This window comes from Cupressus sempervirens, chromosome 11 (assembly GCF_028749045.1).
Source record: "Cupressus sempervirens isolate cs-2001-9-10 chromosome 11, ASM2874904v1, whole genome shotgun sequence".
NCBI lineage: Eukaryota > Viridiplantae > Streptophyta > Pinopsida > Cupressales > Cupressaceae > Cupressus > Cupressus sempervirens.
Window position 1 is genome coordinate 186,281,334 of NC_143128.1, and position 17,188 is coordinate 186,298,521.

At 35.0% G+C, this 17,188-nt stretch overlaps 1 protein-coding gene across 4 annotated transcripts in view; it reads left to right on the forward strand.

Annotated features, from left to right (window-relative positions):
• LOC149528817 (TAF RNA polymerase I subunit A) overlaps positions 1 to 17,188 on the forward strand; it is a 206,966-nt gene that overhangs the window by 111,016 nt on the left and 78,762 nt on the right. For all 4 annotated transcript variants that reach the window (XM_089809936.1, XM_089809934.1, XM_089809935.1 and 1 more), the window contains exon 6: positions 260 to 345. In XM_089809936.1, the coding sequence (XP_089666062.1) occupies positions 260 to 345 (86 nt within the window). The remainder of the gene's footprint in view (positions 1 to 259; positions 346 to 17,188) is intronic.

Here is a 17,188-nt window from a genome sequence, read left to right on the forward strand (position 1 = left end):
TCATTAGAAAGTGAACTTTCTATCTGTCACTTTCTAAAAGATATATTCTGGATAGGTAAGTCTTCAAAACAGATGTGCATGAATTTAATACTTTTGCCTCATCTTGTTCTTTGATGTGCGGTGTTCTTATTCATGCTGTGGTCTTTTTCAATCAAAGCACAAGTATATATTATTTGTGTGGGTGAAGTTGGTTTAGATCAATGATGGAGTATATCTTTTTAAGAAGTCTAATTATCATATATATGTTTTAATTTTCCAGCTATTGCTTGCAAATGGTAAAGTAAAGGAGTCATTGAAGAAAATTGAGAATCTATGTCAGGATTCAAACCATTTATTACTATTCAGGTACCCAGTATAATTTGTGATCAACTTAAAATAGTATATAAGGTTTGACAAATCTGTGGGTTTGTGAGGTTTTTCTGCTAAGCGCCAAAGGTTTCACAATGTTTAGCTTTTTGCTGATAAATGCTGATATTGAATTTTAATGATCTTTATTTATCTTGCTTTAGATGGAGATATTTCCTGGGTTCACATTACTGTGGAAAAAGCTGTAAAGTTCATTATTCTGAATATGAATGTGAGAAACAAATTTTACACTGCATAATTGTGAGAACAAAATATTTTATCTTCAGCAAATAGAGGGGAAAATTATCTGCCTGGCAGTTAGTTGCTAGATGTGGACTTAAAAAAATAGATAGCTGTGTTGATAAATTTTCTTGGTTTAGAATTTCATTTTGCTGTCTTCTTTATTTATGATAGACTTTAGAGCATGAAGTTTTATATATGATTACAAGAGATTAAGATAAATTACATCACCAGTGCTGCAAGTGTTTCTACAATGTCTAGCAATTTACCGTCTTTTAGGTTATTAATTGTTGTTGAATTAAATCTGGGATGGGTTCGAAATCTCTTTAGGTGTACAGCCACCTACAGAAGCCTCTTGCAACAACTATTAGTGGTGTATTCTGGTTGGGTTAATTATTTGATGGTGTGTGAATCATATTCTATGTCAAAACTAAGTTCGTGTAATTTTTTGTACTTGCAACAATGGTATAAATCTGATCAGAGTGATATATAACTTGTAGCTTGTAATGCTTTTTAGGTTAATTTAGTGAATCTAGAATGGTGGTACTGCTAGAGGCTATCTTTGTATGCATTTTCATATTGCAAGTCAGACGGTTTACTGCTGTTAGTTATTGCATAATCATTCAGCCTATTTTGGCATGAACAAGCTAGCATTACTAATCATTTTTGGTCTTAGGCATGTCTAGAAATTCTGGCTGTGGCTAGTATTTCACTGTGTACCAAAGAGTTGTTGATAGGCTGGCTTTACTGGCTCTGTTTTTTATGTAGTATGTCTAAAAGTGTCCACTATGCTTGCTTTGCTGCTTGTGTTTTCTGGTCAATTTGCTGCCATATCATTTGTATTTACATTCTTTGTTCTCACTTTGCCCACTTTGGGATCCAGGTGAGCAAAAAGTGTTCAAGACAGTCTGTTGCATATGTATTACTGCAGGAAAAAGTAGTGTGGGATTTCAAAAGATAGATGCTACAAAACGTTCTCAAGAGAGCACAATTATACGGAGAGAGGGGTCTGGGGGATGGAGTTATGGTTAGGGATGGGGTTATGGTTAATCAGCGTGGGAATAATTTTTACCAATTTAAATTTTATCAATCATGATTTACAAATAGCATTATTCACTAACTCTCAACAATCATGCACATAAGACAAACACCATAACATAATGTTACATGGGAACACTAATGGGAAAAACCATTACAAATTAATGGTATTATATAATTTGGCGAATCAGTATGGCAAACATTGTTCTAAATTTAAACTTTATCAATCACGATTCACAATAGCATTATTTACTAACCCTCAACAATCATGCACATAAGACAAACACAATAACATAATGTTACATGGAAACCATTGTTAGTTTTATGAGGATCTTTGCAAATGTACTAAGGCCATATTTGGTATGTGTGTTCCGAACTGAAACAACCTTTAATTTATAATGTGCAAAGGCTATGAAGAGACATGCCCCTTCATGGGACATGCCTATTCAATAATTAGATATTAACAAATAATAATATCTCACATAATAATATATTATTTAACTACACACAAATATATATATATATATATATATATATATATAAAATTTCAATTTAGTCTCATGAGTTTATCCAATTGAAGCTACTAAACATTATGACTCCCTCTTAGGTAGGGAGGATAAAGACTAGATAGATATTACACCATTGGTAATATTACAAATGACAAATTTTAAGTATATCTTTGATTAGAAGATATCCATCATTTTGATATCACATTTGATATCATGAGTATTGGTATTCCAGAATATCAACACATGATATTCACCAAATACTCAAAAGGTTTGATATCACATCTGATATCACGAGTATTGGTCTCCAAGAATACATGATATTCACCAAGTACTCAATAAGGTTTGATATCACATCTGATATCATAAGTATTGGTCTCCCGGAATGCATGATATTCACCAAGTACTCAATAAGGTTTGATATCACATCTGATATCATGAGTATTGGTCTCCTAGAATACATGATATTCACCAAGTACTCAATAAGGTTTGATATCACATCTAATATCATGCGTATTGGTCTTCCAAAATATCAATGATATTCACCAAATACTCTTAGAGTAATGGCCCTCCTGAATGTTGAGATGCAAGATATTCACCAAGTACTGTGAGTAATGGCTGTCTAGAGCATCAATTTGCATAACATTCACCATGTACTAAAAAAATATTTATAAGGTATGTGCACACGCATTCTCATGATGCTGACCATATAAACATCACCATACAAAGTATAATCTCTCATGATCTGCATAGACATTGTTAGATATCAGTCATAGTAGAAAATTAAGATATTGTAAAATCGTCACCTTTCAGTAATTCCTACAAATACAAGTGATGATCTTTTAGAAGTTCTCACTTCCTCATGTGACATAAGGAGGGCACAAAACAACTAGGTCCAAAGGCACACCTAACTATCCAACCACCTTGTTGAGTAAACACAACGAAAGCAAACAACACAGAGAACAACACCAAGGGGGGAGAGAGAGAGAGAGAGAGAGAGAGAGAGAGAGAGAGAGAGAGAGAGAGAGAGAACAATACTTTATTGATTCACCCAATTATTAGTATACATGCCTAGCTATAAGGCCTTTTGGGTTATGGTTAGATACCCTAAACCCTAAACCCTAAACACTAAACAATGATCTATCTACATGCTTAGGAACAACTGCTCTCTGATACCAAATGATGCAGTGAGATATCAGATGTACCCCCAATGGAGGTGATCTAGTTGCCAAGCTCCCATAAGCATTGCCTAGCAATACAAGATGCTCTTGCATCATCATGATGTACACAGGGGTTAGGCCCAAATAGTCATGAAGAATATTCATGATTCATAGTCCTCTTAACTACTACAATTTCTTGATCATTGTAGAATCCATCTCGACATGGTGTACCCCCTCTAAATAAATACAACCAAGATCACCGAAGGTTGACTGAACCATATCCTCTATTGCTCCCTCTCTTTCAAGGTTGTCTTCTAATGAAATGTGAAGCTCCCTCTAAATCTCAATCCCCCTCCTTTTCCTGTAAGAACATTCACGGAAAAGATCAAGGCAAATAGCTCTTATAGTACACATTGAAATAATAAGAGAGAGACTAATAATATTCAAATAATATAAGACCAATCCAGAAAATCTAATTTAAATATACACGTTGAATATATATATATATATATATATAGTCTCTATAACATAAATCCATATAAATAGAAATAAATTCTTAAACTTGTTATATCCTTCCACGTGAATTTTACCATAAATTCATAAAAATGAAATAAATTCTTAATCTTACCTCACATATCCTCTATTCCTACTATTTGATATCAATAGTGGGTCCCTGCCTTTGGATTTCTCTAAGATCAATATCTTCGTGGTTATTAGACTTACTTTGAATAGAGTCGTCTTAACCCAACATTAGGGACGTACAACGAAACTTCTAATTTGTTTTGTCCACCGTATTAAATAGTCAATACGGATGCCCCCACTCTAATACTGATTTAATGTTTCCATATATTCTTGTTTCACCAATGAGACACGCCTATCCTTTGTATGACGATTGTACTGTTAGTCACTACATGTCTAATGTCACTGCCTTCCAAGGGACTTTGATATTCAATAATCTTCCTTTCTTATTTAGTGCCTATAGTTTATTTAATGCCCAACTAGCTTAGTCCATACCAGTGATTTGACCTTGGTTTTGTTCAGTGTATAATTGCGACTCGCTAGACTTTGTCGATTACCAATGTTCCTGCTGTGGCTGTAAGCTAGCAACAACCAATTTTGAATAAAAGAATGGTTAGTGTAAACCTTTGAATGCCTGTGTTAAATAGGACAAAATTCATAACTGTTGTTGTTCACAAAGAATATGCGATTGGGCATGACAGGGTATGAAGTTTCAGAGTCATCAATGTTACTCTAGAATCACTGATACATGAGGTTGTTGGATGATGCGATTTACTTCTCTTATTACCGTCGCTATTGTTTGTTCCATTTAACAATTCAATTGTTCTCGTTTTTGCAAATCTATTTAGAATTTAGGTTTGCAAATTGATCAACAACGAAATGGTTGCGCTCTCCGCACATTCAAGGTGCCTCATCGTTTTTTGGATGAATCTGGATTTTGGCCTTGTTTATTATTTTACCTACATACATATTTGATTGCTTTTCGTGGTACTAATTATCATCTTTTTATTTATACTGCTATGTCAGATCCAATGTATCCTTGATTGGTGGCATCTACATAGGATGGATTTTTCCTAATCGTTCTTGTTATCATTTCTCTTTAGGCCTTTCGATCAAGGCTATCACACGTGATGTTATATCTCCTAGTGTGCATGGTTGTAATTTATTATTTCATATGCCCGTTTCTCATCCATAATGTCTTTGGTAGACAATGTTTGTGCAACCATCATTATGACCTATGATGAACCTATCAAGGTCTTTGTGGATTACAGTCTCTCATATCTATTTGCAATCAAAGATTGTGTACGCATGTATTTTGTCTGATTGCCTTCACAGAATTGTTGCACCCTTATTGCTTGCAAATCGGATTTTGAACTCTTCGATCAATCTTAATTATTTCCTTGATTGCTCACATTCCTAATGAAAATTCTTTGATGTTCGGAAGTTCAAATCTTATCATTGGTTATGCTTGAACCTAGCTCTGATACCATGTTAATTTTACAAGGATCAATGCAAATGTACTAAGCACTGCCATAGTTGTTATGTGTTTCAAATTACAACAACCTTTAATTTATAATGAGAAAAGGCTATGAAGAGACACATCTCTTCATGGGACATGTTTATTCAATAATTAGATATTAACAAATAATAATATCTCACATAATAATATATTATTTAACCACACACACAAATATATGTGTGTGTGTAACTTATATATATACATATATTACACACACACACACACACACACACACATATATAGACACACAAATATATATGTGTGTGTAACTTATATATATACATATATCACACACATACATACATACATACATAGATACATACATACATACATACATACATACATACATACATACATACATACATATATATAAAACTTCAGTTTAGTCTCTTGAGTTTATCCAATTGAAACTATCAAACATTAACAACCGTAATGGGAATACCCATGGCAAATTAATGCTATTATATAATTCTTCCTTTAAAAATTGAGTAGGCAACAAGCTATTAGAGGTGCCAACCGTTACACGCTTTGTGAGCAGCAACACACTAGAGGCACACCAACTTGCTAGAGGCACCAATCCCTTATCAATGTTGCTTCTACAATGTATAAGGATGCGATAATTCTCTGCTTCAAACTATTACTACTTGATCATAAGTCTGTATGCCTTTACAAGTCTGCCCATATTTCCTCTCTAATTCTGCTCATAAGACCTCTGTTCCAAAGTGACTTGTATGTTTGTTGTAATCATAGTTCCCAAACTTGGGCTCGGCAAGGTCGAATCGATTTGTGGCTTGACCATGACTCAGAAATATGAAAAAGTCCTTGAAATTTAGAGATTTTTAATGATTCAAAAGTTGTTTCATGCACTCTTTATTCAACAAAACTTAAGACACTATAATATCATCAAATAGAAGATAATTTTTCATCACATACATAAACAAGGAACATAAATGATAAATCCATCACTTACGCAAAATGTAAATTATAGCTGAAAGAAATAGAAAACATAGAATCATGTCATAGACATGTGGAATTATAAATGCTGTCAAATGTGTGTGAAATGCTTGAAACCAATGACATCAAAAGTTTCGTGAAACACGTATGTGTAATTGTAAAATGTAAACATTGGAAATAAGTCTATCCGCTTAGGCACTAGCTCAAGCCTCATCCTCATCATCGGCCTCAAGCCTCAGCAAAATCAGGGAGGGTCTCAACAATAGGCTCATTTGCTAAGTATTTTGAGAAGGGGGTAGCATATATATATATAATTCTTATCAATAATATAAGACATAAAATAATGTTCATACAAATCATGAATACAAATACTCAATGTAATGAGTATATCACTTCGATTAATGCTATACTTAGACATAGAAAAGGCTATATGTCAATTTATTAATAAATGACTTAACTAATCGGGCTCTTATAATCAAAAGAGACTATTATGTTATCAGCTTCCTAAATGTAATTGTTTTACCACTGCATGATTGTCGATTGAGAAGCAAACTAATTGTATTTGCTTATACACCAAAGGTGATCAGTTATGTCCACGTAGGGACATGACTTTGTTGTTAAGGTTGTAGCTTCTGCCAGATCGATTTAATCATGAGATACCTTGTTGATGGTAAATTATCTTTAAGATAAATATCTTTTATATATAATATATGTAATATAATATATATTATTTATATTATACATTATATATTATTATATAATAATATAATAATATATTACATATATGGTTAGTATATTAATATTAAATATATGCTTAAAGATGATTTAGACATATGGTTATTTATTAACTAATGATAATTAACTATAGAGACATGTCTCCTCTCATATTTATGAGTCTTCAAATCTGCATTTGAAAGATATCTATAACAGTGGCAATATTAGTACATTTGCAGAAACGATTCATGTTACTCAAAACTCTATGCATTCGTGACCAGAACGGGGCAGCCTTCTCTACATTTATGACCAAAAGACATGCAAATTATGTCTTCTGTAGGTTTGTGAGAACAATGACCAAAGGGAGGGTATTAAAGAATGTTATGTTTACGCTTGTTTCTTTTAGAAACATCATAAAGTAATTGCGTATATAATGCAATTCAATTATCATTATTGAATATACAATTACCATTGCACCCACATGTCATGTTTTCAATCCCCACAATTGCCACTTTGAAGTTTTCTCGTAGGAAATTGACATGAATGTATCAATCTTGTGGTGAAGAAAATTGATGAAAATAGGGATTACACCCAATTTTAAACACTAGAGATATGGTCATTTTATGCCTAAAAGGAATGAAAGTAGGTTTATAAGAATTGCCATTAGAGTAGGGTAAAAGGTGTCAAGTATGTACTACTATGGAAAGGTGGATGCAATGTAATATATCATCACTCATAATATTAAGAAGAGACTTCTTGAACATTTATATCTACAATATGAATAGAAGTGGATGGACAAAAGGTGGTTCGTGTTATTTCCCCTATGAAATAGTAAATACAGATATTATTTAAAATGCTCTCTAAATATTTAATATTTTGGACAAATATACATTTTGAGTTTGAATATTTGAATCACCTCTTGCAAATTGTAATGAGCCCTGCTGGCTCACTCTGAAGCTATGTTGAAGAATAATTCTTCTGTCTGAAAGTTTTATATTTTCTTGTGTTTTGAGATATATTATTTTTGCAATTTTCAGAAAAATAAATAACAATGCTTTGAAATTCAAACTCGAACTTTATTTGCTATTGGTCAAATTACAAGTGCTCACAAATGCACATTCATATATGCAACAATTTCATTAATTTAAATACCCTGGAATCTGCAGATCAATTCGATTGCTGGAAATTATCTTCAACAACTAGAATTATCCCCAACTACAAATGCTACTCCCAGAATACTAACTTCAAATAGACCACGCTACCATATACAATTAATTTTAGATGTATAGACCATAGATCAAAATTGTGCAGAGAAACCAGCAATAAATCGACTTCTCATGAGAAGTTACAGCTCGCAAGAAAACACATGGTTTTCCTGGGAAAAAACCGAGCCTAAAAGTTTGAAACTGCTCACCAAGAAGTTGGCAATATATCGCCGAGAAATTGCAAACTTCTCTTGTGAACTTACTGTTCTCTCTTCCTAGATTTCCTGCTCAATAGGTTCTACATTTGTTCAAGAATTGGAGGAGGAATTTCCGTCTCCACTTGTGGTTCGTTTTTAGCAATTGATATTCTGTTTTGATTCATGAAATCAATCTCCCTTATGGATGAAGTGCAAGCTGAAGAATGAACCTTACCTGATTTCTTTTTCTCGTTTGCAAGCTTCTTTCTTCTTGATCTTGAATTTTTCTGTATCTTTTCTTTTATACTTTGAGCCTTCAAGTTTCTCAGCATTGTGGGTTGCTTCATCATCAGTGGAAGAATGTGCTTCCATGTTGCCCATCAAATAATAAGGCAATATTATTTTCCATCAGTTTGTGATTTTTCTGATCTACCTACCTATTGGTATACTTGGCAACAAGCTTCATTAATGTTGTTAAATTTGTAAGTTTCAGAACTAGACCATTTTATTGGAGGAAGATTTTCATCTTTCTCTTCTTCATCGTATGGATGGGTACAATCTCCATCATCTTATAGTTGGTCAGGTGTTGAAAAAACTTCAAATGTTCTGATTAAGTTTACAAATGTTCTTTACCACATTCTCGTTATCTCATATTCATCTCAGCTGAATTGGCATGGAAGTCTTCAATTTATACTTTGTACTTGTATTCTTTCTATTTACCACTCGAATTTGGTGATAGGGATCAAAGATGGCTTTGGACTTGCAAAAATGAAAAGTTGGCTTTACAAAGGCAATTTTCTATTCGTAGTTTGCTTTAGAGTTCGGAGTCTCTGACTACATTGGCATTCCACACGAGGATGTGATGTTTTTACCATGGCATTTATATACATATAGATCAGCTTGTTTGGTTTGTTTACTTATTTACAAACTCATAATATGCATCTACTTATTGAATTTTGCAGAAGAATGCATTTTAAATTAAATTTAAGTCATTTTTTAAAATCTTGATATCTTCTTGAGAACGAGATTTTGAACTATGGTATAGACATAAAACACTACTACAGAAGTGAGATTGCAGCACATATATCAGTGAATGCAGGACTTGTTGATGCCACAAATCAACACCAAACACTGATTTGGAATGCCGTAAGACAGACCCCCAGCTAAGATGTTCCTTCTACAATCAGTTTGCAACCAGAATATCAATAAATTTGTAGCTCAAAACCCTCCAAGTGTGAGACGATTGGCAGATATCAGACCAACATAATATACACAATTCACTTGCAATGTGGACCAACTCAAAGTGCAAACCGCATTTGAGAAACCATCAATTTTTGGAAAGCCCTCATAGAAACCCTTGAGCATTCCAATTTCAATACACATAATCGTATGAAGGAATTGACTTCTTGCAAGGAATGCATGTTCATAACATTTTAGAGTCAAAGGTTATTCCTCACACCAAACACCGTGTAGGTTATTTGTTTCACCTTTCACTTAAAAAGCTTCATTTCTCATAAAGCAACTTTATGTTATAAATTAAAAATTGCAAATATTAAAGTCACTTTATTAATTAAACTCCACTATTGCTCCAAATTCACCTTTTCACTGATAAAGTGTTATCCTAACACACAAGGTTCCTATTTCATGTGCCCATGATTTAAAAAAATTCATTGTGATTCCAATAAGCTATAACACTGCCCATTAGCATTTTGAAAATAAAATAGAAACTTAGTAAATATAATTAAATTATAACCAATAGTAAACCCAATTTGCGAAAAGCCCTAACAACACCGGAATAAAAAATCTGATAACAAAAGAGATATCCCGACAATAAAAGATGATGAATGGTTTTGGCCATTTCACTAAAAATAGATGATCCTTCCTAGAATCTTGGAGTCTAAACCAAAAGTGAGAAGTAGTGTCGAGAAACATCATATAATTCCTCTAAATCATCCAACATCATTGGAATCATCTGTTGACTTACTATAAATAGTATGTCCCTCAAAATAAAGTCAAACTCACAATTGGCCACTGAAGAGCTAAATAACTCTACAACAAGGTCCTTTAAACACTAGTATTAGCCTACAAGGACCCAATGACAGGCTAAATCTATCAACTCTAATGCAACTCTAAAATGGGGACATTATGGTCTGCCCTCCCTAAGGTTGTTTGTCCCCAAGGAATCCTGAACCAAAAAACAAACATCATAGTCCACTCGGATCCCAAGGATAAAACTATGTAATCTCTCTTTTGTGCACAACCGACTCCTATGCCATCAACACCCAAATAACTATCATCAATAACAAACTCATTTGGAAACTAACTATAGGCATTGATGGAGTAGACAACTCAACGGAAGTCAACCCGAGTAAAGCACCAACTCTGTCAACACCTGAGTTCAAATATAATTGATACTTACATCCAACTGCATTGCAGAGATAGTAAAAACCATGGGTGTCTTAGACACAACCATCATTTTCATCCTTTGCTGAGTTGTCCTGGATGTTTCAATACTGGAAGCGATCTAACTTGTAGCTGCAGATCCCTTCTGCAAAAGATGCTGCCAGCCCATCCCATAACTAGTCCCTCCATCTCTGAGGCTCAACAACTGTCAAACAAAATCAAGTCCATGAGATGAAGTAACAGGATTGTTTCGAGAGGGAAACAACCCATCATGAAGATCAACCTCCAATCAGATGATTCTCGTCACGTGTCTAATGAAGGAGTGGTGTCATGAACTATCACACCACTCACAACCGAATCCACCTCTTCATCACAATGGCTATAAAAAATCTTCCTTGCATTACCTGTCAATGGACTAACCGTTGGAGAACCTCATGCAAGTTGCTCTCTGATGCACTCATCTATTATACCAATCCCAATTGTCTCTATTGCACTTGTATCTGAGTTGAATGTAGCCACATTCCCAACACATCCATCACCATAATCTGTAGATGTATGGTCATCACCAACTGTCATTGTACAAGTCTGTACTGAATCTGCAACAAGTGAACATTGTACTATTCTCAACTCAGTAGTGACCTCATCCAAATGTGAGTGTGACTCCTAGAGGGTCAATTGAGTACGCTGCAAAGAGTCCACAATCACCTCATGCTCATGGGCGAGCTCGTCAACCTCCCCCTTTCCCCTCAAGGCATAATAACATATACAGTCTCCCTCGAGAAGGAAATCTCGATCTGCTAACAATTATAAATAATTATGTCTCAGAATCCTGATAGCCTCTTGGGGAGCATCCATCTCCTGAAGCTAAAGACCACCATCATGGTGTTGGGAGCGCTCAAACCATAGGTAGCCAACATGTGTCAAGCATCATAGAAGTGCTCTAAATCTATGGCAATCATGCTTTTGCTAACCTTCAATTGCCTAATCAAATGATAAGGAACCTATAACTGTTGACTCCTGCACATGCCCTATGACTCAAATTGAGCTCTGTGATAGAAAAGTGTATCTACATCACTCAACTCATGACACATAACATCATGTTTTCTATTATCCTCTCACACATCAACTACTGTGGTACTGCTACTGGGTACCTTGACGATTGGCTCATCTGAATAAGTAGAAGTTTCTCCTATATCATTCTCCTCGCATGCTTCCACTCCCCATGTAATTACAAGTCCCTTCGAGTCACAATCTTGGGACCTATCATCAACTAATGTGTCCTCTGAAGTACTTGCTAAAGTTTGATATGACAAATTAGACTCACTGCAGCATGAGTCATCCTCATAAATAACATCAGTAGTACCCAAATCATGAGTACCGACATCATCCTCCTGTAAAACTTCTACTGTCTCATGCTGCTGCAACTATGACTCACTGTTGTCATAAAAATCAAAATCATTATGGCACAAACTTGCATCATATAACTCACTTCCAACGCCCAAATCCTAAGTGTCAACACAAGGGAACTCTATGCAACCATCACCTACATATGGAAAAGTCGGCATCTCCTGCATAAGCTCACCATTATGACTACTGTCATAAAAATCTGAGCTATTGGAGCTCATATTTTCCATGCAATTCTCAAAACTAACACTCTTGTCATGTGAGTCAAAACTTATAGTGATACAAACGACATTCTCCACATTTGCACATTCATCAACAACATCAAGAGCCTCAAAAATAGGACTGCTATCATAAAAATCAGACCGTGTGCAAGTAACATTTTCATTACTACCAACTAATGTAAGGCTGCCATTAATGGTGGCTATCACGTCATCAACATTTTTAGAGTCACTAGCTTCTGTCTCATGTAGAAGGCGGTACTCAATGCATATGTCCTTAGACAAGTCTGTCATAGCCACATGCTCTCGAGAAGAGCCTCCAACATCACGCATTTGAGAAACACTATTAGCTGCAGCACTGATCAAAAGCTCCACTACATGATGTTTGTTGGCTGCTAAAGCTACACTTATACAATCCCCCTAATTCTCTTCCTGTTTTCTTTGTGAGGAAGATTTTTCTAAAATGGAAACCATATACCTTGTACAGTTGTCTATAGTTTCCAGGTTCAAAAGTAATTCAACCATCCTTTTCTAACTTTGTCTAAGCTTTTCCATACTTCAGGATATTTGTTTGCTTCTTGAGATTAGCCATTCTATTCAATTAGTTTCCCTATTTACTAGTTTTCCTGTATTTATTCAGTTATAATTGAACAATTACACGAGTGCTGATCAGTCAATTAACAATAACAAGACCAAATAATAATCTTCTTCCCACTGCACAGGATGGTAGGAAGCCGCCATTATACCATTGTACCTAGCCTTGCTGGTTCACTCTAAAGCTGTGCTGAAGAATAATTCTTTTTCTTTGAAAGTTTTATGTTTTCTTGTGTTTTGAGATATATGATTTTTGCAATTTTTAGAATATTTAAATAACAATGCTTTCAAATGCAAAGTAAATAATTATGATTCAAACTCCAACTTTGTTTGCTATTGATCAAATTACGAGTGTTCACAAATGCACATTCATATATGCAATAATTTCATTAGATATTATCTTCAACAACTAGAATAATCGTTAACTACAAATGCTACTCCCAGAATGCTAACCGCAGCATTTAAATGGACCATGCCACCATATGCGATTATATTCAGAATTATAGACATAGAATGTTGCTACAGCAGTGGATCACATAGCATATATTAGTGAATGCAGGACTTATTGACACCACCAATCAACGCCAAACAATGATTTGGAATGGCTGTAACATAAACCTCCAGCTAAGTCATTCCTTCTCCAATCAGTTTGCAACCAGAGTATCAATAAATTTGCAGCTCAAAACCCTCCAGTGTGAGACAATTTGCAATTATCAGACCAGCACAATATACACAATTCATTGGAAATGTGGGCCAACTCAAATCAGATTTGAGAAATCATCAATTTCTCCAAACCCCATGTAGAAACCCTTCAGCTCTCCAATTTGAATAAACATAAGCATATGAATGAATCGATTTCTTGCAAGGAATGCACTTCTATCATTTTAGAGCCAAAGCTTATTCTTCACACTAAATGCCATGTAGCTTATTGGTTACACCTTTCAGTTAAAAGGATTCATTGCTCATAAAACAACTTTATGTTATAAATTAAAGCTGACAAATAATAAAGTCACTTTATTAATTAAACTCTCCCATTTCCGACACACAATATTGGTATTCTAACACACAAGGTTCCTGTTTCATGTGCCCATGATTTAAAACTTCTCATCCCGATCTGAGCTATAACACTAAAGTGCCCATTAAAAAAATATCAATTAAAATAACAACTTTAATAAATATAATTAAATTAAAACCATTAGTGCACTCAACTTGCAAAATGGCCTAACAACAATGGAATAAAAAGTCTGGTAGCACAAGAGTAACTTCGATGATAAAAGATGACGAACGGTCCTGATTGGGTTAATTTACTTAAAATAGATGCTCCCGTCAAGAATCTTGGAGCCCAAAACAAAAATTAGAAGTAACATCTAGAAGCATCATATAACACCTCTAAATCATTTGAGCTCATTGGAATCATCTGTTAACTTACTATCAATAGTAAGTCCCTCTAAACGGAGCCAAATTCTCAATTGACCACTGGAGAGCCAAATAACTCCACAACAAGATCTTCTAAACACTAGTATCAGCCTATAAGGACCCAATGATAGGCTAAATCTATCAATTTTGATGCAACTCAAACATTGAGGACATTACATAAACCTAGAAATTTGTACTTACATTTATTAAATAAGACTAGACCCTAATGTTAGAGGTTGGGTCCACAAATAAAGATAAATTGCAGATTTAAATGGTTACCCAAACCTAACACTTCTACATTACAAATGCTATTTTGCATTCATTGATACCCTACTTTCAAATTGAGTTCACAATTATGAAATAAATTATGGAGCATTCGCTGTGACTAGCAAGTTTGTATTATGTTATAAATTTCTTCTACAAGAACATTAACAACTTGAAGTGAATCTTTTGAACCTACTACCACTTATAAGCAGGACAATTGATACAATGAAGTGCTATCACCTTGATAGTTTAAATATAACCCTTGAATGATATCATCCTTTTTTTGAAAGAGATTTAATCCTTTGATGCATTTAGTTGAAAGGCTTTTGTCTGCAAATCTGCACAGTCAAACACAAGTGCTCAGAGGAGGGTTTTCTAGTTATGTTTTCTATATAGGTTTTCATAAACCTCATTCATGAAGCTTGGTAGTCCCTAATATCCCTAGAAAGAATATTGAGAGTTGTATTAGAGGTGTAGAAAACTGGAACAGTACCTTGCCGAACACTAGAATAGCACACTATCAATAATATCCATTCCTATTGTGTGTCATTTTTCATTGGATTGCATATGAAATAATGCCCATGTATGTACGGGTGTAGTTAAAGGCATGGGAATCTGATTCTTGTGAAATCTCTTAAAATGTTTTAAGGTTTGGTGGGTTTCAAAATTCTAGCCACCACATTAATGGTGGTGGGGCCTTCTTTCTGTCTCTTTGTAGTGAATGGTAAACATAGCTAATCTTCCTAAAGATTGAATAATGTTTTTGGGCAGAAGGTAAGGATATTAAGATGCCAAATTTGAGTAGTAATGGAGCTTTTAGACATTCTTGGATGTAGGTGAGGCAAATATTGAAGAATGATATGAGTTGGACTTTGGAGGTCTAGGATGACAAGTAGCTCATACTTGTAAAGCAGGCAAATAAGAATACCTCGTTAAAGTGACGAGCAAAGAACAACTCCAATGAGATGTATGAAGTTATTTGTAGAGTTTATGAGTTACACATGGTGATAAACAAGTACCTAGAAATATGTAAGGCTGCAACTTTGACTTTGACAAAGTAACTTAGCAAAAATATTGTGGTGAGAGTTGAGTTAGTGATTACATGAGCAAAGTAAGGTACCAAGGTTACTTTAACACTTTGACAAGGAATGAATAAACTGCAAGTTTGAAAGTGTAGTGTTCAAGAACTCTGAAAAAACCAAACTCAAGTGGAGAGGCATCATAGGATGAGGAGCTCCAAAATTTGTCATGATCTACAAAAATATTAATTAAAAATAAATATACTGGTGTTAGTACAATCTGTTATGTGACCTATCTTGTTTTCATATTTTGGTTCTTCTCTTGTTTGGAATTTCATCCTATGGAGGTTTTGCAAACTTTTATGACCTTTTCCTACCCCTTTGTCACCAATACAATTTCCACTTCTCCTCATTTCATGATACCATGTTCAAATATATTTCTATAGGACCATAGGTCAATTTGCAATTGTTGGAATATGTAATGTTTCTCAACAGGCAGGACAAACTTCAAGCAGTGGGACAAACTTTGAGCAGTAGGATGAACTTCAAGCATCAGGACGGGCCAAGCAGCAAGACAGATCAAGCAACAGGAAGGGCCAAGCAGCAAGAAGGACCGAGCAGCAGGACAAACTTCAAGCAACAGGACGAACCAAGTAGTAGGATGGAGAGGGAGGTACGAAGTTGAAGTTGTACGTTGAAGGAAGCAATTGAGGTGTCCGTATGGAAGGATTAAATCAGGAAGTCCGCACGGTAGATAGAAATGGTCTTACGGTATACTAGTAGTATGGTGGAATATGGCAGAGGCCGTACAGAGTGGGAGGGGGTTGTATGAAATGTTGGTCGTATGATGGAACATGGCAAAGGTCATATGGAGCTGGAGGAGGCTGTACGAAATGCTGGTCATATAGTGGAATATGCACAGAGACCGTATGGTTACTAGGTATTATGTGTGCAGGCTGCACAAGCAACTCACGAGCCGGAAATCAATGAGATTGAATTCGCTTAGATAACATAAATCATATAGATGCCAAACATTCACCAATAGAGAGATACGCCAAGGAAAACTAGGGTATGCAAATTATCACCGAACATAGAATATATATTAGCAAACCAAGATGGCGCTCTAGATGTGCTAGATCTGAAGCAAAGTACTACACCAACGGAATAGGGTGAAGGTTGAATCGCACTGAAACTAGAATAGCCAAGTAGGGAAGATCTCTCACTTTCGAAATGGTAACCAATAGAGAACTCCAACTGGAATTTGTAGTACCAAGAACAATAATCCAAATCGCAAACCAACTACTAACTACATGCCATGCTTAAATAATTTTCGGAGGAACTTCTCGAGGGTTTACAAAGATAGCCGACAGCCACACCCGAAGTCACAAGGTTTGCCGAATTTTCGGCTCCAAGTTCGAAATTCGGCGAACCAGTAAAAAAATTTAAAAAATCGTAAAAGTTCCCCATAAATTT